At 41.5% G+C, this 23,640-nt stretch overlaps 1 protein-coding gene across 1 annotated transcript in view; it reads right to left on the bottom strand.

Annotated features, from left to right (window-relative positions):
• Window positions 1-11,738: 11,738 nt before the first annotated feature.
• LOC145416279 (uncharacterized) overlaps window positions 11,739-23,640 on the bottom strand; it is a 118,795-nt gene continuing 106,893 nt past the window's right edge. The window contains exons 7-9 of the mRNA XM_080285277.1: window positions 20,075-20,149; window positions 12,341-12,480; window positions 11,739-11,876 (exon numbers count right to left, since the gene is read on the bottom strand). Of these exons, the coding sequence (XP_080141403.1) occupies window positions 11,739-11,876; window positions 12,341-12,480; window positions 20,075-20,149 (353 nt within the window). The remainder of the gene's footprint in view (window positions 11,877-12,340; window positions 12,481-20,074; window positions 20,150-23,640) is intronic.

Consider the following 23,640-nt stretch of genomic DNA (forward strand, 5'->3'; position numbering starts at 1 on the left):
TGTCTACCTGTCTGTCTATCTACCTGTCAGACAATCTGTATTTTATTCTTTTGTCTATCTATTTGTCTCTTATCTATCTATATAAGGAATACAGATGTGATCGTTATGGTGTTATTTATAATGCACACTAATACAGTCACATATATTTACTCTTGTGTTGTATATCTCTTTCAACAGATCTATCTGTCCATCTGTCCAACATATAAATTTTAGTATATCAATCTATCTATCCATCTACATGTCTATATCTATTATCTATCTATTAATTTAAATACCTATGAATCCAAATGTATCTTGCTCTCTAGTTTATTGGCCAATCACCATATATTTGTTCATTTTACACTGATAGCTATAGTGGAAACTGATACAAATACCAATATAAATTTCTTTCTCACTCTATATATCTATCTAGCCCTGTCTGTGTACTGATCTATCTTTCTATCTACTCTATATATCCTCAATAAAATGGACTACATGAAGAGGGTCGTTATGGTGATGTATATAACGCATACTCATTTATACATCCATATGCCTTTTTTTTTTTATACTGTGTGTGTGTGTGTGTGTGTGTGTGTGTGTGTGTGTGTGTGTAATTCAGTGCCCTTCCTATCCCTCACCATCCTACCATATTTACGGTCCTCCACCCACATCTTGCTTTCCCCTCACGCCCTTCCACCCACTCCACCCCACCCTTAGCCTCCCCAAAGACCTTCCCTCCTCCACCACCCCCTGGGAGGAGCACCACGCCCCTGCAACACCCACCAACTCTTTAGGGGCGTCGTAAAAATAGGCCCATAATCGTGAGTTTGCTGCAGTTTCCCCTTACGCGCCGGACTCCGTTTTCTTTTATTTTTTGTTTACATGCCTATCAATACTTTACTCTTCGTTTTTCTTTTTTTCACTACATGTCCACCATCCACTCACTTCATGTAGCACTATCATTAACCTGACTAAATGGTTTCTCTTACCAAGGAAACTATTCACTGTGTTGGATGTCAAGTAAATAACCAAGGCCTGTATTCTCGTCTGTTAAGGAAGCTCCCTAACACCTCCTCTTTAGCGATTTATTTCTGGACGTTGCTGGTTAATATCTTTTTGGACTTTATTAATGCAGTGTGTGGCGATACTGGAAGAATTTATGCAACACAGGCGAGGACAGTAAAGTGTAATACGAAAAAACAAATCGCTTAGGAAAATGTGTTAGGAAGCTTCCTCAGCCGACTGGAATTTGAGTCAAGAAAGCTCCCTAATACCTCTTCCTAAGCGATTTATTCTGCTAATTGCACTTTACTATCCTCTTCCGTGTCCTTTAAATCATTCTAATACCCCCATACTCATCATAAATATCATACACACTGATATCAACCAGCCCTATCTAATAATAAATCGCTGAGAAAGAGGTGTTAGGGAGACGAGCATACAAACACCTGGAGGTCTAGTGGGTGAAGATGCTCCAGTGACGTGATCGTTAAGGGCTTATATCCGAGGGCTGGCTGGGGTTAAGGGTTAACCTACTACCACTTAGCGAAAAGAATGTTACCCTCTCCTTCATGACTGGACCACGTAGCCTAGCCCAGGGACCCTACGCTCCTTAAGGGGCAATAAAGGGCTGCATGGTAATAAATGTTAACTATATGTAACTTCTTTTCATTTAACATACTCGTATTTTTATTTAACAAAGGGTGGTTTTCAGTGTGGTAAAGCTCTTGACCGATAAAACCGTCTGATAACGCGCCCTGGTTTAACTGACAAGAGGTAATAGTGGGTTTTTCTAGTACTTAAAATGCTGGCAAGGAAATACGGTGATCTCCTACGGTGTTACTGATCTGGACTATGAGAGGAGAGTGACGAACAATCCCTACGTGTGAAGCAGACACAGTGGGATGGTAGCAGAGAGGCTTGGTATGTTTCTCTGTCTAAGTGTTAAGCAGACAGCAGGGATATGATAGTGAGAGGCTTAGTATGTTTCTCCGTCCAAAGTGTGAAGTAGACGCAGCGGTATGACAGAGAGAGGCTTGGTATGTTTCTCTGTGTAAGTGTTAAGCAGACGCAGGGGTATGATGGTGAGAGGCTTAGAATGTTTCTCTGTCCAACGCGGTGGAATGGTAGGCTAACTTTTGTACCCGACTGTAATAAAAGGTGAGTTGTTGCCGTAGCTCAACCCCGGTCCATCTGATTCGAGCAGACCCGTCGACCGCACGTAAGCAACTGCCCCCAGTGGGTGCTGTCTCATAAGTTTCCTACACCGCTGATACTGTGTCTATGTTTTAGTGCGCCGTGGTCTGTAGTGTGCTTCATTATGGCTGTTGTGCTGTGTGGGCCTAATCTACAGCAAGGGCACGTGTTATCTGTGATTCCACACAACACGGATCTTACTGGTAGCTGATGAGCGCTGGGTGATGTCCTGCTTTAAGTCTAGATATGTGACCTCGATCATATCTATTTAGGAACGCTTCCAATGGGTGAATGTCAGAGGGGGGGACTTGTAATAACAGTGTTGAGATCGAGATGTTATACTGCCCTGCAGGTGAAATGAATATCCAGGTGTTTCGTCAAGCTAGTGTTGCAATGCCTGGACGTGGGATATCGTTGTAAAGGGTTTGATGTAATGTTTATGTGGTGATTGCTGTTTGTGTCTAGGTGTGCTGTGTATTGCCAATGGATGCTGCATAGAACTGTCCCTTTCATATCACGGTAGTAATAATTAGTAAGCATAATAAGTAGAGTATTAAAACATCTGTCCGATTATATAAGACCCTCGAATTCAGAAGCACTATATATTTTTTTTTTTTAATGCAAGGAAGAAGGAACCAAAGGCCAGGAGCCCGCAAATTGTTCCCTCCAAGAAAAAGTAAAAACAAGATGACGGAGAGCCAAATTCATCATCATCTCAGTTTACTCTAAGATGGCTTAAAATTACCATCCCTCCCACCTGAATACTGATTTGCACCGAGAGATTTACATTAGAATACGATGCTAGTCACGAGAAAGTGCCGTGGAAATGACAGAGCTCCAGCATTCTCTTTTTTCTGCCCATGAGGTAAGTAAAAATAAGCTTTAGAAGGACGAAAATCTAGGCCAAGTTAAAGAAATATACTCAATTAATCAGTGACTTCCCCCTCCCTCTTTCCAGCACTTACTCCCTCCCATTCTCCCCCATTTCCTCTCCCTTTTCTCTTATCCCTCCCCTCCTTTCCCTACTTTTCCTCCTTCCCCCTCCGCCTCCCCTTCTTTCCCTACGTCTTATCCTCCCTCCCTCTACCCATTCCTTTCCTACATCTGCCTTACCCCCTCCCCACTTTCTCTATCCATTACGCCCCTGCCTCTCCCCCTCCCTTTATATTGTACAGTCTAGTCCTTCTCTCCTTCCAACCTAACCCCTCCCTCCTTCCCCTTTACCCCTTCCACTTCTTCCCTCCCTCCTCTCCTCTTACTCTCTGCACCCTTTCCCCTTCCTCGTTCTCCTTTCCTCCCTCCCTCATAACATTTGTCCCCTCCCCACCCTACTCCTTAATTCTCACCCCTCCTCTCCTTTCCTCCTTCCTTCTCTAGTTCTCCCTCTTTAACTCTTGTTCCTCCCTCCCTCCTCCCACTCTCCCCCTAATCCTCAATCACCCCTCCTACCTTCTCCCCTTTCCCCCTCCCAACCCTCTATCCTCTCCTCTCCTCTCTGATCTCAGTATCTCCCCCCTCCCTTCCAAACCCTATATCCTCGCACCTCCTCTCCTCTCTATCTCCTCTCCCTCCCCCAACCCTCTCTCCTCTCCTCCCCTCCTCTCTTATCTACCCCCTCCTTGCCCTCCCCATTACCTCCTTCCCCCATCTCCCCCCAGCCCCCAATCAACCCTCTCCCCTCCTCCCCCTCCCCCTTACCTCCTACATCTACTCCCCTCCTTCCCCCCAGCTCAACATTTTCTCTTAATCCCTCTACCCCTCCCCACCTCTTACCCTCTCGCTTACTTCCCACTTTTACCCCCCTCCCTCCCACGACCCCCTCCTCCACCTCCCCTTTCTCCCCTCTCCCGCCAAACCTCCATGTCACTTAAAGATTACATGCCTTTACCCTTTCACCCTAAGGACGTATATTTACTTTGTTCTTCCTAACTCCAGACGATTTTTTTGTGGAGATTTTCAGACGCAGGGCCGAATTCAGGAGATGCCCTGTCCGTAAGGCGCTCACTGATGTTTATCGGGGATGTTTCACTGCGGCACAGGGACGTATGAAAGGCCCCGAAGTTCCAGGATTTTTGTAAGTCAAGTTTTTTTCACTTGGCAAAAGATCCCTACTCCCTTTCCGTTCTCTCTCTCTCTCTCTCTCTCTCTCTCTCTCTCTCTCTCTCTCTGTATTTACTGCCCACCTGTCCCTCCACCCGTCTGTCTACCTTTATTTATCAATCTGTTACCTGTAAATCTATCTATCTGTCTACCCCATATTCAGACTGCATGATAAATTTGACCGGTAACCAAGGAGACTCGTTCGAATTTCAGGAAACCACGACTATCTGCAAAAGTCGTCCAGTTTCGACAGAAAAAACAAAAAAAAACTATGGCGGGGGACAGGGCGACATGGAGGCGATTTATCTGTGGCCACCTCTTACAAAAATAAGGCGTCTGGCTACAGATAGAATAAATTAACCCCTCCACAACGAGGACGCATTAATTTGTATATTCTTGCTGCCACCAGACGCTTTTCTTCAGCAAAGGGGAGAGGTGAAGGGGTTAATGAAGGCCGTATAGATAGATAGATAGATAGATAGATAGACAGTGACAAGTAGATGGACAATACACATATAAAACTAACAATACACTTATGGATGGAGAGAGAGAGAGAGAGAGAGAGAGAGAGAGAGAGCACAGGTAAGCTCAGAGTACACCTTTAAACTGTTGTGAGGAACGGTATTGACATATGGCGAGGGGGGGGTCAAGGGCTGTGTCATAATTACTCTACCCCCTCCCTCATTCCCTACCCCCTCCTTCACCCATCATCACACCCCATTCCTCCCCCTTCTCCTTACCCATCTTCACACCCCATTCCTCCCCCTTCTCCTCACCCATCTTCACACCCCATTCCTCCTTCTCCCTCACCTCCATTCATCCTCACATCCCCATCTTTCCTCCTCCTCTCTCATCCATACCCACCCTCACACCCCATTCCTCCCCCTTCTCTCTCCCCCTCACCCATCCTCACATTCCATTCCTTCCCCTTCTCCCTCACCCCTACCCACCCCCTCACAATCTCCCTCACTCCCATCCCCCCCTATAAATCCTTCATATCCCCTTCATCTTCTCCCCTTCCCCCCAACCCGACATCCCCCTCCCCCTCATCAACCATTCCCCACCATCCACCTTCTTCCCTCCTCTCTCTCTCTGTCTGTCTGTCTGTCTGTCTCTCTCTCTCTCTCTCTCTCTCTCTCTCTCTCTCTCTCACCATACCGCACCTCCCCTAACCCACAACATCACTCCTACACGTGCTATCCCTAGCATATGAATCACAGTACAGACAGAGGGAATTAGCGCCCAAGAGGTGATATGCGTGAGGGTGCTGAGTGCTGTCATAACTCAGGCACGTGGACTGACTACAGGACCTAAAAAATTGAGCTACTAGTCTCTCTCTCTCTCTCTCTCTCTCTCTCTCTCTCTCTCTCACCATACCGCACCTCCCCTAACCCACAACATCACTCCTACACGTGCTATCCCTAGCATATGAATCACAGTACAGACAGTGGGGATTAGCGCCCAAGAGGTGATATGCGTGAGGGTGCTGAGTGCTGTCATAACTCAGGCACGTGGACTGACTACAGGACCTAAAAAATTGAGCTACAAGTCTCTCTCTCTCTCTCTCTCATATATAGCGAATGACGTCACCGGGTTTCGTCGTAAAGAGAAGGGCACAGAATACGAAGGAGATCCGTCACTGAAATTACTTTTATTTTATGTATATTAAGCCATAGAAGGGGATGGTGAAGACGACGAGGGGTGGGGAGGAGTTGGGGAGGAAGAGGGAGATGTGGGGAGCGGAGGGGGAGGAAGAGGTAGGAGGGAGACACATGGACGAAAGGAGGTAGAGAGAAGATGGGGAAGGCGGAAGAGGGGGAAGGAAAGGGAAGGGAAGGAGAGGAAGGAAAGGGAAGGGAAAGGGAAGGGGAGGGAGCGAGGGGAAGATGTTGGGAAAGGAGACAGGAGAGAAATAGGGAGGAATGGGAATGGGGAGGAGAGGATGAGAAGGGGGGGAGGGAGAGGGAGACATGAGAAGGGAGAGATGTGGGGAGAGAGAAGGAAATGAAGGGAGGGAAGGGGAGATCTGGGGAGGGAGGGGAGATGGGTGGAGGAAGAGGGATGAGAATGGGTTGAGGAGCGAGGACGACATATGGGGAGGTGGAGGAAAAAAGGAAAAGAAAGGGGATGAGTGGGGGATGGGAGTGGGGAGAGACAGAAAGAGGAAGGGGAGAAGGAGGGAGGGCAGACTGGAAGAAGAACGCGGAGGAGGGAGTGGGAATGGAAGAAAAGGGGAGAGGGGAGAGGAAGGATGGAAGGACAGATGGAAGGATGGATGGAAGGACTGACTGACAACGATGGAAGGAACACAAGAGGGATGGATAGGGAATCAATAAGTATGGGGTGGGGAGTGGAAAGGAAGAAGGGAGAGGATGGAGTGATGAAAGAAAGCTGAGAAAAGAAGACAGAATGAAGAAAGATAGGAACAGCAGAGAGAGAGAGAGAGAGAGAGAGATGATAATTAGGAAGAGAGAAAACGGAGAGGAAAAGGGAGAAGAATGAAAGAAAGAGGGGAAAAACAGGAGAGACTAAGGGGAAAGGAGAGGGGAAAAGAAAGGAATGGAGGGACGGAGGTTATGGATGTGGAGGAGAGAAGATGGAGAGATGGGAAGGGGAAGGGAGTGAAGGAGGGGGAGGGGGGAGGAAGAAGCAAAGTGAAGAGGGAAGAGAGGGAGAGGAGAGAGTAGAAAGTGGGGGAGAGGAGGAAGAAGGGGGTAAAACGGAAGAAGGAACTGGGACACGAGGAAGGAGGAGAGGAAGTGTGTGGGGGGGGGAGGTATGGCGGAAAGGGGAAGGGAGAAGTTTATGAGGTGGGTAGAAAGAGGCTTTTTAGATGCGAAGGTGAGGGGAGGGGAATGGGAAGGAGGGAAGATATGAGAGAGAGAGAGAGAGAGAGAGAGAGAGAGAGAGAGAGAGAATTATACACAACTCCTCCAAGTATACGATTACAACACATGCAAGTTTCAGTTCTCTTTAAAAATGAACAGGAAATTCAGTTATAATTATACTCTTTTCTTTAACTTTACGCTCACACGATAGCGACTGTCCTTTAAATAAACAAAATAAATAAATAAGCGACAATATAAGGATCACACACTGGCTCGATTACTAAGTCCACCAAACATACGAGAATTATCATTATTTTTTTTAAACCCAGCCAATCCACACGAGATAGGGACCTGGTTGTAAATTCGACGGTTGCGTGTCGTATTGTGGGATAATGGTTGCTTTCCTTGTCAGTCACACATTAAAAACACTAAGTGAAAGGCAATTACTGACAATGAAAGACCGCACAATTTTTTATATATAATAGATGAGATACGGGGGCAAAATACTTTACTGTACTGTCAATAAGTCAACGAAACAGTAAGACCACAGAGCAGGAGGAGGAGGAGAGAGAGAGAGAGAGAGAGAGAGAGAGAGAGAGAGAGAGAGAGAGAGAGAAATTCCAAAACACAAGAGATACCCAACACACCCGTTTTCTGAGGTAGTTCACGTCATAGAAAAGCATCACTTTCATGGTGAACTATTTTATTAGAAAGTATTCGCCTTAAAAAATTGCATGTTATTTTTAGTCACTGTAATTAAAACAACTGAATAAATAAATAAATAAATATATGCTGTAACTAACATTCTATCTAACTGACTTTACACAGACAACGTTTCTCCAGGTTTTCTATTTTCCCGATGATGATGACGGGAATGTGTGTGTGTGTGTGTGTGTGTGTGTGTGTGGTGTGTGTGTGTGTGTGTGTGTGTACAATTACATCAAAAAATGTGAAGAAAATTCTCTCTCTCTGATAGCAATATAAAGCAAGCAAATAATACGAGACGAAAGGAAGTCGCTCTCTCTCTCTCTCTCTCTCTCCCTCTCTCTCAGAAATATAGATGACGAGACAGCGCTGATATAAGACTGAAGACTGTCACCAAACCCATAAGTATAGGTACTCGAACTGAGGCAATAAATACTACAAATGTCTTATAACCTGAACCCTAAAGCCTCTTCGATTCCCTTTAATGCCATCGGATCCTGTTCTAAATGCCCTCTCATAGCCAAATTGACCCTATTATTACTGGCTATTAGGAGAGTTAATGGGAGTGGTTTTGGCTGGGGTGTGGCGGGAGAGAGAGAGAGAGAGAGTGGGGAGATGAAAAATAAAAGATAGAAGAGGAAGACAAGAAAACGAGAGAGAGAGAGAGAGAGAGAGAGAGAGAGAGAGAGAGAGAGAGAGAGAAACGGGGGGGAAGACTTAAATGATCTCATTTTCCCTATCATTAACCCTTTACATCCCACAGTCACCCCAAAAGGACTGTAAAAGTTAATTAAGGGGAGAACTCTATGGTTTGGACATGAGTAGGAGTTCGTAAGGGAAAGGTTGTACGCTATCATCCCTACAATGATGGTGTCATTTTGAGAGGTAAATAGTTAATACACATAAGTATATTTTCCCTTGAAGTGATACGTGATGAGGTAATAATAATAATAAATATAACAGTAATTATAAATCGTAATTATTATTATTATTATTATTATTATTATTATTATTATTATCCAAAATGTGAAAAAAATAATCGTCACTTTTCTACACGCAAATGTTACACAATTGGTAACATTACTTAAAATTCTTGACAACAAAAGCATTATATTCTCTCTCTCTCTCTCTCTCTCTCTCTCTCTCTCTCTCTCGATTACAGCTGACAAGATCGTTTTCATTCTCTCTCTATTATTACTGCCTGGATCGTTTTCATTCTCTCTCTCTCTCTCTCTCTCTCTCTCTCTCTCTCTCTCTCTCTCACACACACACACACACACACACACACACACACACACACACACACACAATTTTATATCCTAATTACCCAAAAATATCGCAAAAATAATACAGAAGGCATTATTAACAAGGTAAATAAATAAAATACAGTAATAAGGACGCGGTATTAAGGAGTTTCCTTTGTCAACGAGGTGTATTTTTTTTAATGATGCACCGAGGAAGAAAAGCAAATTAAAAAAAAAAAAAACTATGGAAGAAAAGGAAATTAAAGAAAAAAAAACACCTAAAATTTGGTTTAAAGATGATCTGACACCTAAGATTATTTTTTAAGATGAACAGACACTTAAGAATTTTTTAAAAAGATGAACAGACAAATAAGATTTTTTTTAAAGATGAACAGACACCTAATTTTTTTTAAGGTGAACAGACACCTAAGATATTATTTAAGGTGAACAGACACCTAAGATACTATTTAAGATGAACAGACACCTAATTTTTTTTAAGGTGAACAGACACCTAAGATATTATTTAAGGTGAACAGACACCTAAGATATTATTTACGATGAACAGACACCTATTTTTTTTTTTTTTTTTTTTTTTTTTTTTTTTAAAGGTGAACAGACTTACGATTTTTTTTTTTAAAGGTGAACAGACACCTAAGATATTATTTAAGATGAACAGACACCTAATTTTTTTTAAGGTGAACAGACTTAAGATTTTTTTAAAGGTGAACAGACACCCAAGATTTTTTGTGTAAGATGAACAGACATCTATTTTTTTTTTTTTTTTTTTTTTTTTTTTAAAGGTGAACAGACACCTAAGATATTTTTTAAAGATGAAGAGACTTTTTTTTTTTTCAAGGTGAACAGACTTACGATTTTTTTTAAAGATGAACAGACGCCTAAGATATTTTTTAAGATGAATAGACACCTTTTTTTTTTTTAAAGATGAACAGACACCTACGAATTTTTTAAAAAAGATGAACAGACACCTATGATTTTTTTTTTTTAGATAAAGACACCTAAGTTTTATTTTTTAAAGATGAAGACACCTACGATTTTTTTAAGACAAAGACTTAAAATTTATTCGATACAAAAAAAAAATAATAATAATAAGATGAACAGACATCTAAGATATTTTTTGAAGTTAATGAGACAGGAAAAATAAATAATAAATCCATACACCAGATTACGGGTGTTCATTCATATTATTTTTTCCAAGCACGAACGAAGAAGATGGGTATATTTCGTTCTCCTTTTCCCTGTCTATACTACAAAAAATAAATCACTTAACGAAATGCGACAAGATTCATTTAGGCAGGATGAATAAAGAGATAGAGGCAGATAATTACTCCATCGTACCTGTCCTTCCTGCAAAAAACAAATCACTTAACGAAATACGATAAGATTCGCTTCTGCAGGATGAACAAGGAGATAAGCGAAAATCTTTACGCTTCCCTTTCCCGTTTTCTCCTCTCCCCCCGCCCCCCCCAAAAAAAAATCACTTAACGAAATGCAATAAGATAAGCTTTTGCAGGATCAACAAGGAGACGAGGGAAGATTCTGATCCCCCTTTGTTCCCAGTCCTTCCTGCAAAAAACAAAGCACTTAAGGAAACACGATAATATTCCTTTTTGCAGGAAGAACAATGATAAAGAAAATTCAGGCAACTTTCCTTTTTTTGTCTGTCCTCCAAAAAAATCATTCGAAGTTACTCTATTTTTTGTTTTAGTTTCCTTGTTGATAAATAAAAGTCACAGTGTAAATATTTTGTACTTACCCCGAAAAAAGAAAAAAAAAAGACAATAATATGGCAAAAACACATTCAGGTGGAACTCCTTACCTGACGATCAGCTGATGAGGGAGAAACAAAAACAACAACAATGGACTCGTATTCTGACTGGCTTAAGACACTCCCTCCATCTTCAGTTTGTCTGTTTGTTTCGTTTATTATCTCTTATTAAACTTTCACTGGAAGAAAAAAGTTTTACTAGTTCTCAGCCTTTGGTTCTTACTTACTTTGCTTAATAACAAATCATTATAAAAAAATAAATACTGACCAATATTGAAACGTAATTTGCAAACTAAATCAGAAACGAACAGATGCTAACAAGTTGTACTAATTCTCAGCCTTTGGTTCTTTCTTACTTTGCATAATAACAAATCATTATAAAAAAAAAAATACTGACCAATACTGAAACGTAATTTGCAAGCTAAATCAGAAACAAACAGATGCTAGGGAGTCTCCTACGCACACGAGAATACGGCCAAAATATCCACATATACGCATGCAAAAAAAAATATATATATACGCAATGTGGATAAAAATAAATAAATAAATAAATAACAATAAGTGAGTGCATATTCTTCCCTTTAGTATCGTTCTTTCTCCTTTATTAAAAAATGGCACAAGTTTCAGGAAAAAACATGAAAAACGAAAAAAAACAAAAAAAAAAAAACCGGTGTGAAAGCAATTACGTTTGTCCAGGTATACTGTATGGTTTGGAATTAGTTTTGAGAGAGAGAGAGAGGGGACGAGGAGTATGGCAGTAGTGGTAGCAGTATAGTAGCAGTGGCAGTAGTACAGTTTTAGTAAGAGTAGTAGTAGTAGCAGTAGTTGTAGTAGTAGTAGTAGTAGTAGTAGAATAGTAGTAGTAGTAGCAGCAGTTGTACGTTAATAATACATAAACCACTATGGAAGAATCTGCACCCACAACCATCCACTCATCGTACTCACCACTTGTCCGACCTGTGCAACCTTGTCGATCTTCTGGTGGCCTTTGGAATTGGGGAAGAGGCCCTTAGCGGCGTTGGGGTCTTGGAAGGAGAACTGTGAGGAAGGAAAGGAAGGAATTAACACTCTCAGGCTCCACAGACTCACTCATGGCTGAACACACACACACACACACACACACACACACACACCTACGTTGGTCAATTTGGAAACGACCTCTGGGATATACGTGTTGATTGAACTCGCCCACCTGTATGTTTACCTAAGCCCACACACACACACACACACACACACATGCCATTACTCACTCTCTCCCACACACACACACACACACACACACACACACACACACACACACACACACACACACAATGCCATTACTCACTCTCTCTCTCTCACACACACACACATCAATGCCATTACTCTCTCTCTCTCTCTCTCTCTCACACACACACATACACACACACACACACACACAAACACACACACACACACACACACACACACACACACACACACACACACACACACACACACACACCACCGTCCGTGCTGCCTACCTTGTGCTTGATGCCGTCCGTGGTCAGGTTACTGAGGGACGGACTTTTTCGGTCACGTCCCGGTAGCCTAGTTCGGTAGCGAGAGAGGTCGGATTCGGACGAGGCATTGGGAAAGGGCTTTAGAATGTTGTTACGGGCGGCTGTGGGAGGCAGAGAGAGGGAATGTGGTTAGATTTGGAGAGATTTGGTTGGATTAGGTTGAGAGAGATATGGTTGGATTATGTTCAGAGAGATATGGTTAGATTAGGAGATATGGTTAGATTAGGTTGAGAGATTAGGTGAAATATGGTTGGACTAGGCTGAGAGATATGGTTAGATTAGGAGAGAAATGGCTGGACTGGGGTGAGGGAGATATGGTTAGAGATTAGGTGAGATATGGCTGGACTAGGTTGACAGAGATATGTTTAGGAGATCAGGAAAGAGATGGCTGGATTAGGTTAAGAGAGATATGGTTGTACTAGGATGAGAGATATGGTTAGGACATTAGGAGAGATATGGTTGGATTAGGTTAAGACAGATACGGTTAGATCAGGAGAGATATGGTTGGATTAGGCTGAGAGATATGGTTAGGGGATTAGGAGAGAAATGGCTGGACTGGGATGAGAGAGATATGGTTAGGAGATTAAGAGAGAGATGGCTGGACTAGGTTGAGAGAGATATCGTTAGGAGAAAGTTAGGTTACATTAATTTATGGGAGAAACGGGCAGAGAAAGAATGTTTAGAGCAGTGTGGAAGAGATAAAGTTATATCATAAGAGAGATGGTAGGACAAGATTAGGTTAGGAGAAAGGTTAGATCAAGTTGGGAGAGAATGTTAGAAGTGATTAATTTATGAGAGAAACGGGCGAAGAAAGAAAGTTTAGATTAGTGTGAGGGAGATGGTAGGACTAGATCAGGTTAGGAGAGAAAGTTAGGTTAGACTGGGTTTGATTAGTTTAGGAGAGATGGTTCAGTAAGATTAGTTTAGAAGATAAAGTTAGGTTATATCAGTTTAGGTTAGATTTGGTTAGATAGCTTAGAGGTTTTTATATAAGGGATTTTGGTTTAGTGGTGTGATTTGGCTATAGGGTAGGGATGGGTAGGTTAGAGTAAATTAGGTATGGCTAGAGTAGGGTAAGGTAAATTAGGTAACGCTAGGGTAGAGTAGGGTAAGGTAAGTTAGGTTAGGTCAGGTTAATGAAGGCAGACAAAGTAATGATAACTGGAAAGAAAAGGAAATTGTGTTGGGCAAATTACGTTACATTTGGTTTCATTTCTGTAGACGTCTTTCAATGCATAAATAAAGAAGGAAAAGTAAAGCTAAGAGTCTGCATAGTTAACCCCTTAGCAAGACAAATGTATAAAAAGGAAACCATGAGAAAGATCCAGTTATATAAGAAATTCTGTAAACACTGCATTTTAAAGACTGAACGTTATAGGCGGTTACAATGAGCTGAGGAAATGTTAGGTGAGGTTAGGTGAGAAGAGGTTAGGTTAGGGGAGGGGAGGTGGTTAGGTCAGGTTTGCTGAGATAATGTTAGGTTAGGTTAGGATATTTTTGGACAGGAAAGGCTGGGTTAGGTAAAGGGAGGTTTAGATTAGGTTAGGTTAGTTTAGGATATGATAGGATGGGTGAGGTGAGGTGAGGTTGTTAAATGAGGTTAAATTAGGTCAGATCACATGAGGTGAGGTTCTGTGATTTGAGTCTTAATAAAGTAAGATTAAGCAAAGTGACAAAGTCGTGACGTGAGATGAAACAGGCATGGTGTAGTGGAAAAATGAATAAGGAGAGGTGACTGGGCTGGATGAAACTGAGGTGAAGTCAGATGTTTACCAAAGTGAGGTGAGAACAGGTACGGTACAACAAGGAAGTGATTAAAGTGACCTGAAATTAAAAAAAAAAAAAAAAAAAAGACGAAATGATGTGCACAGGTAAAGGTGAATTCAGGTAAAATATAGAGATAACAGCTATGAGAAAAGGGTGAGGTTAGATCAAGAGGGTGAAGTGACACGAGGCTGACTGAAAAGCTGAAAGATCGTGACAGAAAAACAAAAATCACTTAAATGTGAAAGAGATGTGAATGAGCAACTATTCTTCTTTGTATATAAATTACAAGAGAAACTTCACAAAATACATTTGACTTATCTGTATAACACTCAATATTATCAGGTTAAAATGAACTTATAAAAACAGTATTAAACTTATCGTAGCCGGAAGGTGTGTCATAATAACTTAATAGAACCATGAATCCTTAATCATGATGCATTGACCTGATGATTACCTGGTGTATTTACGTCTAGGAGGGATAATTAGAGGCTAAAAGGAAAATACAGCCTAGAAATACAACAAGTCACAATAAACCATCACAGGCGGCAATTCAACCTTATTAAAAGCATTAGCCCTAATTAACTACGGGTCTATAAAGCACCCCACACAAATTACAACTTACACAGCAAACTACGGTCAATTACAACTACACAGCATAACAGGTAAACAAACAGCGGTCAATAATTCCTTTACACCGTTTCAGCACCACATCAACACCTTACATCATTTTTATTCGACAATATATAAAGACAAATTTCGCTTCGTCTGTTAACTGGAGAAGTGTAAGGAGTAAACATAACTAAAACACACACACACACAAAAAAAAAATAAAAAAAAAAAAAAAATTAAATTAAAAAAAAATGAAATGCTTTTAGGCTAATAAAAAATAATTAGGTAATTTAATGGAATGGATTTTTTCATTTAATCCAGAAATTTAAAAAAAGGAATCTTAAAATGTAATTAATAAATGTTAAATGAGTAAATAATAATCATCAAATAAGTATGAGTTTCGCTTATTTAACTCGGAAAATCCGGAAGTGTAAAAGAACTATTGACCGGGACTGCACATAGGGGTGAGTACACAAGCATGCAATTTGTGCTAGCCCACAATGGCGATTAGGGTACATTATTATCATCATCAACGTCATCATAATCTTAACCATCGTTATCACCATGATCGTCAGCACATTACCATCATCGTCATCACCACCAGGACCGTCATCATCACCATCATCATCATCATCATTATCATCACCATTACCATCATCACCACCATTACCATCATCATCATTACCATCACCATCATCACCCTTGTTCCCACCTCAAATTCGGGTGAGGTAGAATGTTTATACATTTAACCAGCTTGTGTAAAAGTGATACATTAAATGTTGGGAACAGAAGAATAAAGGTTGAGGGAGAGAGAGAGAGAGAGAGAGAGAGAGAGAGAGAATCAGCGAAACACGCCAAAAAACATGAAATTCCCCCGAACCACTGTCTTTCTCAGCCTCTGTCATTGTTTGTGAATATAACCGTAAGGAAAAAAAGGTTCAATATACCAGAAAACCACATGAACTTCATACGGATAAGTCACATAATAAAAAATAAAAAATAAAATGAAAGAAAGCAACGTGCAAAACCAAGAAATCCCACCACATTATTTTGTTCCGTAACCTAAACCACCACGACACATATCCCTGTGAAACTACAGCTGTAAATGTAGCTTTGCTGAAAACAAAAAGGAAAAGAAAATGAAGACATGAAACGAAGGACTCCTTGTCTAGTTCTTACTGTGAGGATACAACGGTCTTAGCCTGACTTGAACCTAGAGAAGGGATCCAGTAGTGAAAGTCTGATTGTGTCCTGTTCTTGTCATCCCCTTCATCTCTCAGCCTGAAATCCAGACATATCCAAATCTGGCTGCTACAACTATACAGAGTAATGAGCGGGTCCTGAAGCAGAATTCTGATAAAACTGTTTCCGGGTATTCAAACTGGTAGTCTAATTCCAGCAAAATCCAGTTGTGTTCCGGCTCTACAAGAGGCTGGAGGGGGGGGGGGGATACGTGAAAATAATGACTTACTAATTCTTGAAACAGTCTCCAGATCTGGTCACACTCCAGTGAACCACAGAAATTCCACTCGATTTCGTTTCAGAAATCCAGTTCACCCTCGTCTTTACTTAGACTATCATCAAAGTTGGGCCAAAACTGGTGCAGCCTCACAATAAACACTATTTCAGACTGTGGTACAATTCTTCCACAGCTCCAGTGTGGCACTGATTAGAGAGTGTGATATACAGTAAACTCTCTGTTACCTGTCATCACAATTTCCGGCCTATCGCATTATCCGGCACTTTAAGTTCAGCTCTATTAAAACATTCAGCGAAATTAGGCAATATCTGGCTCAGAAATGGGAAGCAATCAGTGGTACTATGCATTTTTCGACAGTAATGCTCTCAACTCTCCAACTCGAATTCTTCCCGCTCCTTCTGGCACCTTGCCAAAAATCTTTCTAACAACTTTACCTCATCATCCTTCCCTCCTCTTTTCTACTCTGATGGTTCTGTAGCTATTTCTTCTACTGATAAAGCAGATCTCTTCGCACAGACTTTCTCCTCCAATTCCACCTTAGACGATTCCGGTGCTGTTCCTCAATCACTTCCCCTCTCTAACTTCCTCATGACTGACATTAAAATTTCTTCAGCTGATGTATTTTCTGCCATCACTGGCCTCAGTACTAACAAGGCATATGGTACTGATGGGGTCCCTCCTGTTGTTCTCAAGAACTGTGCTTCTGTGCTTACACCCTGCCTAGGCAAACTCTTTTGCCTTTGTCTGTCAACTTGTACCTTTCCTTCTTGCTGGAAGTTTGCTCTCATTCAGCAAATCCCAAAGAAGGGTGACCACTCCCAACCCTCCAACTATCATCCAATTGCTTTAACATCCTGTATTTCAAAAGTTTTCGAGTCAATTCTCAACAGAAAAATTTTAAGGCATCTTTCCTATCACAACCTTCTTTCCGATCATCAGTACGGGTTCCGTCAGGGACGCTCCACTGGCGATCTTCTCACCTACCTTTCAGACTCCTTGTCATCCTCCTTTCGGGACTTTGGCGAAAGCACTGCCATTGCACTTGACATCTCAAAGGCTTTCAATCGAGTCTGGCATAAATCTTTAATTTCCAAACTGCCCTCCAACGGTTTCTATCCTTCTATCTGTGCCTTCATCGCTAGCTTCCTTTCTGGTCGTTCTATAGCCGCGGTTGTAGACGGCCATCGTTCTTCTCCTAGATCTATCAACAGTGGTGTTCCTCAGGGCTCTGTCCTATCACCAACTCTCTTCCTTTTATTCATCAATGATCTTCTAAGCTGTACATCTAACCCTATCCACTCATACGCTGATGACTCCACCCTTCACCTTTCCATTCGGTTCCCGCAATGCCCATCTCAACAGTTACTTCAACAAACAAGGGATGAGGCTATGGCACACCTAATGTCTGACTTGGCTCGTATCTCTGACTGGGGTAAAAATAATATGGTTGTTTTTAATGCATCTAAGACTCAGTTCTTACACCTATCAACCCGGCAAAATCTTCCACAGGTATACCCACTAATGTTCAATAGCATTCAGCTCAATCCTGCATCATCCTTGAACATGCTTGGGGTTTCATTTACTCGGAACTTATCTTAGAAAGATCATATTACATCTCTTGTAAAATCTGCTTCCAAGAGATTGGGTGTGCTAAGCCGACTCCGCTCTTTCTTTACCCTTGCACAATTGTTAACTCTATACAGGGGTTTTATCTGCCCCTGTGTGGAGTACAACTCTCATGTGTGGGGAGGCTCTCCACATACAGCTCTTCTCAAGAGGGTGGAGTCAAAGGTTTTTCGTCTCATTACCTCTCCTTCTCTTACTGACTCCCTTCAACCTCTGTCTCTTCGCCGCACTGTTGCATCTTTATCTCTTTTCTATCGCTACTTTAATGGTCACTGCTCCTCTGAACTGTCTGCTTGCATTCCCCCACCTCTACGACGGGCGCATAGCACCCGTCTGGCAGCAAACTCTCATTCCTTTTCTGTCCAACTCTCTAATGCAAGAGTTAATCGTTACTCCCAGTCCTTCATTTATGCAACAGGTCAACTCTGGAACTGTCTCCCTCTGTCTGTATTTCCTGCTGCCTATGATCTCCAGTCTTTCAAACGCAGTGTGTCCAGGCATTTCAAAAAGACCGGATCTTGAATTTGGCTCTCTATTGTATTTTGTTTTTCTCTTGGAGGGAACTGTTACTGCAGGCTCATGGCCTTTGGTTCCTTCTTCCTCGCATTAAAAAAAAAAAAAAAAAAAAAAAAAAAAAAAAAAAAAGGGCTCAGACACAGGACCCAATTGGTGTGTGGGCTGACCCCGCAGCACAAACCAGTGAGTCACAATGTGTTACGGAAGCAGCCCACCTGACGAACCAAGTCAATCATCGATCTCTCATTCTCTCCACTGGACACTGTATAGTGAACACCTATCTGTGCCTTGTGCATTTGTGACCCACACAGTAGCTTTCCTCCAGTGCTGTGACTTAGCCTATGGACCCCCATACCTCATTCATTGCTGCAGTGCTGTGATTTCCCTTGTGGGACCTCAGTGCTCCATGCCCAAGTGCTTTGACTACTGTACCCTAGTTCTGTGTGATGGCTGAGTTTGCGGCTTTTGTGTCAGTGCCCTGGCTGCTGCAGGCAGTCATACTGTACAATAGGTACTGTGCTGTATTGTATCAATACTGTACAGTATTATATTTTATGCTTGATTTTAATCTTTTACTCATGGGTAATATTGAAGGAAAGTTTTTGGGATTGAGGGTCAAGAGAGATAGCTTACGGTGGTGACATATTATCCGACTCAACGCCAAATGGATATTCAGGGTGCCAACACAATATCCAGCAGGGGGTTTGGCTAATATACTGGATATTTGGGGAGGCGGTGGCTGAATCGGTAGAGAGGCGGCCTGCAGTCCTAATGGACCCAGGATCGAATCCCGGCTGGGGCAGGGAACAGTTTAAGGATTTGGATTTCCTAAAAGCAGACTTTCCTGATCTACCAGATGACCCGCCGACATGTAAAAGTACCCCCGCTAATACCAATGCACCAGTCCTGTATGAGACAGCCCTAGCATGTATTCAATATGGACGGTGGGTGTTAGCGCCGAAGTGGTGACATGTGGAGGTGTAGGAGGACTACTGGGCCTTGGGATAGGTGACTGACCCCGAGAAATAGGCCCTGAGCCTTTGCCCAGAGTCGGACACGTAAAAAAAAAAAAAAAAAAAAAAAAAAAAAAAAAAAAAAACGACTACTGTACAGCACCAGCTACTAATTGTAGTGAGTGTCTTCATATGAATGTTATCCACTGCTTCCTGTTTACCAAAGACAAGTGCAAACGCTCATTCAACATTTACCTTCCATTTATATGATGCATGGTTCTAGGTAACATATAACACCTTTCAACAAGGTAATGAAAAAGTCTGTGCACTTGAACAGCATGGTGTCTTAAGTGAGAAAAAAAAAAAAAAATCCAGAATTTAATTTCAACCAAAACATAATTCTACCACTTTTTAACAAAAGCGCAATATACTGTACAGTAAAATTTACTTTATATCAAATGCCTTTATTTATTATAGCTAAGAGTATTATCATATTCTACCTAGCAGCATAAAAGTGCACAAGGATTTTCTGATCACCCTTTATTTACCTGTGACAAAAATGTGAACTGAAATATTCAATACCTGTACTTATTTCTATTTACTTAACCAAGATTGGGCTAACTGTGTGGAGTGTGCCTAGAGTGTGAATCTAGAGCGAGATTCTATTTAATATGTAACACATTTATATTTACTTGAGGCAAAGGTGTGTGTAACACTTGACACTCAATTTTCCATTTGGCCTACCTGCTGATAGTTGGTCGATGGTGTGTGGTCTGTGCTTAGAGTCGCTGAGACCAGGGGGAGGAGCGCTGGGGAACACTGCAACACAAGACAACACACAAACTCTACCACAACCACAACAAAGAGGCAGGAGGGCTGGGACAAAGTGGCAATTTACATTTAACAAGGAGGGAATATGGGGAAACTTTACACTCCTCTCTTGTGGCTTGGAGCCATTTTCTAATAAGCTTAATGTATAGGAAAGGAACTCAAAACTCAAAGATGGCAACAAGAACATAGTCCAAATGACTGGAAAAATAACAGTGCTTTTCTGTGCACAGCAACATTAGATCAATTTTAAGTCTTATTTTTGCACTGCATTGCATAAAACAATGCAAAAAGATATACCAAGGTAGGTTTAAGCCACCTATTCTCAGTCAATCAATCACAAATGGTACAGTACAAAATATGTATGGCAGAATTGTAATTTCATTACTGTATAATGCTTTATCATTTCACAACAACAGCCAACTGCCATTAACTTTCCACAATCATTGAAACCAAAAATGCCATCCACATCTACTTTATAAGAAAATACAATTACTTAAAAATAATTTCAAATCATGAAAACTTTCTGTATGAACACAATTTTCCAAGACTTCCAACTCCAAGCTACAAGACATTTGAGTGGGTGGGACTGGGTAAGAAGGACTTTAATAATGCTACAAGGATACCACATCACGGGAGGAAGATAAAGGCAAGGCAAGAGAGCCACATCAACTTATCAGGCTTACCAGAGAGATACACCAGTTATCAGGCAAGGGAAAAGGGGTTTGCACAGGGTCTGGGGAACTACAATTTATATATGCAAGGGGAAAGAGAAAGGAAAACATACAGAATAATACACTTAGACACAATCACTGAAGTCCTAGATAAAAATCATACACAATATATGCAAAAGGTGAAGAAAAATTTGAAGGAAAATGGAATCAGGAAGAAAATATTTAACAATCTGATCACCAACAGCTCATCAGCAATCGGTGAAATCCTAGCTCAAAATTGCAAAGATGTAACCCATGAGGAGGAAGATGGAAAAATTAAACACTTATCTATATACTGAGGAAGATAGAAAAATTAAGCAATAATTTTTATAGCTTAACAGAGTTAGACTCAGATTACATGCAACCACTCAACACCTAGATCAATACTGCATTAAGACGCGGGGGGAGGGAGGGATGTGAAGAGAAGGAAGAAGAAAAAGGAAAAACAGAAACAGTCAGAATTAAAAAAGACAGAACCATTCAAGTTCTAGATTGAAACAAGTGTCTGCCAAGAGGAAGGGTAAGGTGGTAAAATGCAGAGAAACAGGGGAATGGGAAATGGCCTGGAATATGCACCAGTTCAATACAATCAGAATCTGGTTATATGCAGCCATTAAACTCCTAAGTTACATCAGAATTGTAAACCAACAGAGAATGCAAGGGAGGGAAGGGAGGAATGCAGAGAAAGAGGGAGAGAAAACGGGATATACCTAAACACAAATTATAATCTGAATATATATATACGACCATTAAACTCCAAGATTATAACTCCATACATGAGAGATGACAAGAGTGGGGAATAAGAGAAAGAGGGGAAATTGGAAACTGAGAAAAAGAGGGGAAAACAGAAACATACAAACGGAGGGGAAAATGGAAACTGAGAAAAAGGGGGCATTGGAAACAGATAAAAAGATGGTAAAATGGATACAGTAAAACAAGGGAAAGTGGAAACAGAAAAAGAAGCAAAAATGGAAAAAGACAAGAAGAATATTCCTAAATTTAATCACAAATTGAATTGCTTGGAGAATACTGATAACCAATGACATTCCTGATTAAAAACTGTTTATGTGAAGGAGGCAGGTTGGAAGGGAAGAGAGAGATTGAGAGAAAAGAGGCACAAAGAATAATTTTGATTATCATACAAAGAATATAAATGATCATGAGACTCCCAGATCTAAATTGTAGTCTGTATGCGAAGATGAAGGTAAAGGGGAAGACTGAAGAGAAAAAAGGACTGAGGAGAAAAAAGGAAAAGCAACTAAGAACATAGTTACATAAAATCAGAATCTACACAACCATCAAACTCCTAAATGAAATCCAATAAGGAGAGGGGGAAGGAAAGAGAGAACACATGTAAAGGAGAAAGAAAACATATACAGCTAAGTGAGGGGAAAGGGCTGATAGAGTGAGAGAGATGAAAAATGAAATTAAGTATAAGAGATACAATATGATAAATGCTCAAAAGTGGGACAGGGCAGAGCCAGCACTACTATACACATACAAAATACACAATTTATGGAGGGATGGGGGAGGGGGTTGTAGGTGAAGCTGATGGTAAAAGGCAGAACTTGGAGGGAGGAACATAATTAGGGAGGAGAAGGAAGAGTCTATAGTGAAGGTGGTAGAGATCAGTGGCTAGTAAAAGAAGACAAGTATGGGTGGAGGCGAAAGGGTCTGCAAAGTGTGAGAGATGGGGGAGAGATACGAGTGGGAAGTGAAGGTGGATAAAGAAAGAAGGGAGAAGAGGGTGATGGGAGAAAAGCGTTGTGAGTAGAGTGAGGGAAGAACTGGATCATGAATGAAGACTGGAGAAAATTTAAGGTAAATCATGGGTAAGGTGAAACAGCTAAATGAGTAGGTGAAATGGATGATGGGGGACAAGGGGAGGGTAATGCAGAAGTATGTTCGTGTGGGGTGAAAGGGTAGTCTATATGTGTAAAGAGGTAAAGATTAGGATGAATGGAATGGAATGAGAGAAAAGGGAGCATGGATGGTTAGGGGAAGAAGGGCAAGCAATTAAAAAAAGGAGGGGAGGCAGGGATTGGAGGAATAAAAAAGAAAAGAAGGGTCCTGGATAGGGTCTGGGGGACATAAGTAAGTTGTGAGTGAGATAGGGGTATGTGCTGGACTAAAGGAATGGGTGGAAGAAGGTTTGAGTAAAATGAGGGGAGAGGGCAAGGGAAAAGAAGGTCATGGATAATGTGGGGAGAAAATGTGAAGTGAGTATCAATGGGGTGGGATGGGGAGCAGAGTTGTGGAACAAGTAAATTATGGAAAAGAGTAGGTAAAAAAAAAGGGGGGGGGGGAAGTACAATGGTGAAAAGAGGCTTGATAATAGGGTAGGGAATTAAAGTAGGGTATGATAAAAAAAAGAAAAAAGAGGGGGGGGGAGTAGTAGAGTGGGGTAGGGATGCTGATCAAGAGTCGAGTAGGAGGAATGGGAAGGGGTCAGAGGAAGGGTGAACTAGGAAACTAAGATGGGTAAAAGAAGGGTGAACAAGAGGATAACAACAATAAATACACTACTTAGTTGTAAAGACACTGAAGCCCCAAACAACACTGATTTACCATACCTCTGAGTATACATAGCTTCTACAACCTCTTCAGTGTATGAGATCTTAGAAACTATATCATCCACACCTCCATTACCTCTTGTACATTTCAGGTGGCAGAGGCTAAACTACTGTACTCCTGGGTATTTATGCAGAATTAAATTGATCTACACTCCTGATGGCTTGCATAACTGACAAGCACCTAGCTGCCCCTCAG

The sequence above is a fragment of the Coenobita brevimanus genome, chromosome 105 (assembly GCF_032717465.1).
Source record: "Coenobita brevimanus isolate Jiangsu-jjx chromosome 105, ASM3271746v2, whole genome shotgun sequence".
Classification (NCBI taxonomy): Eukaryota; Metazoa; Arthropoda; class Malacostraca; order Decapoda; family Coenobitidae; genus Coenobita; species Coenobita brevimanus.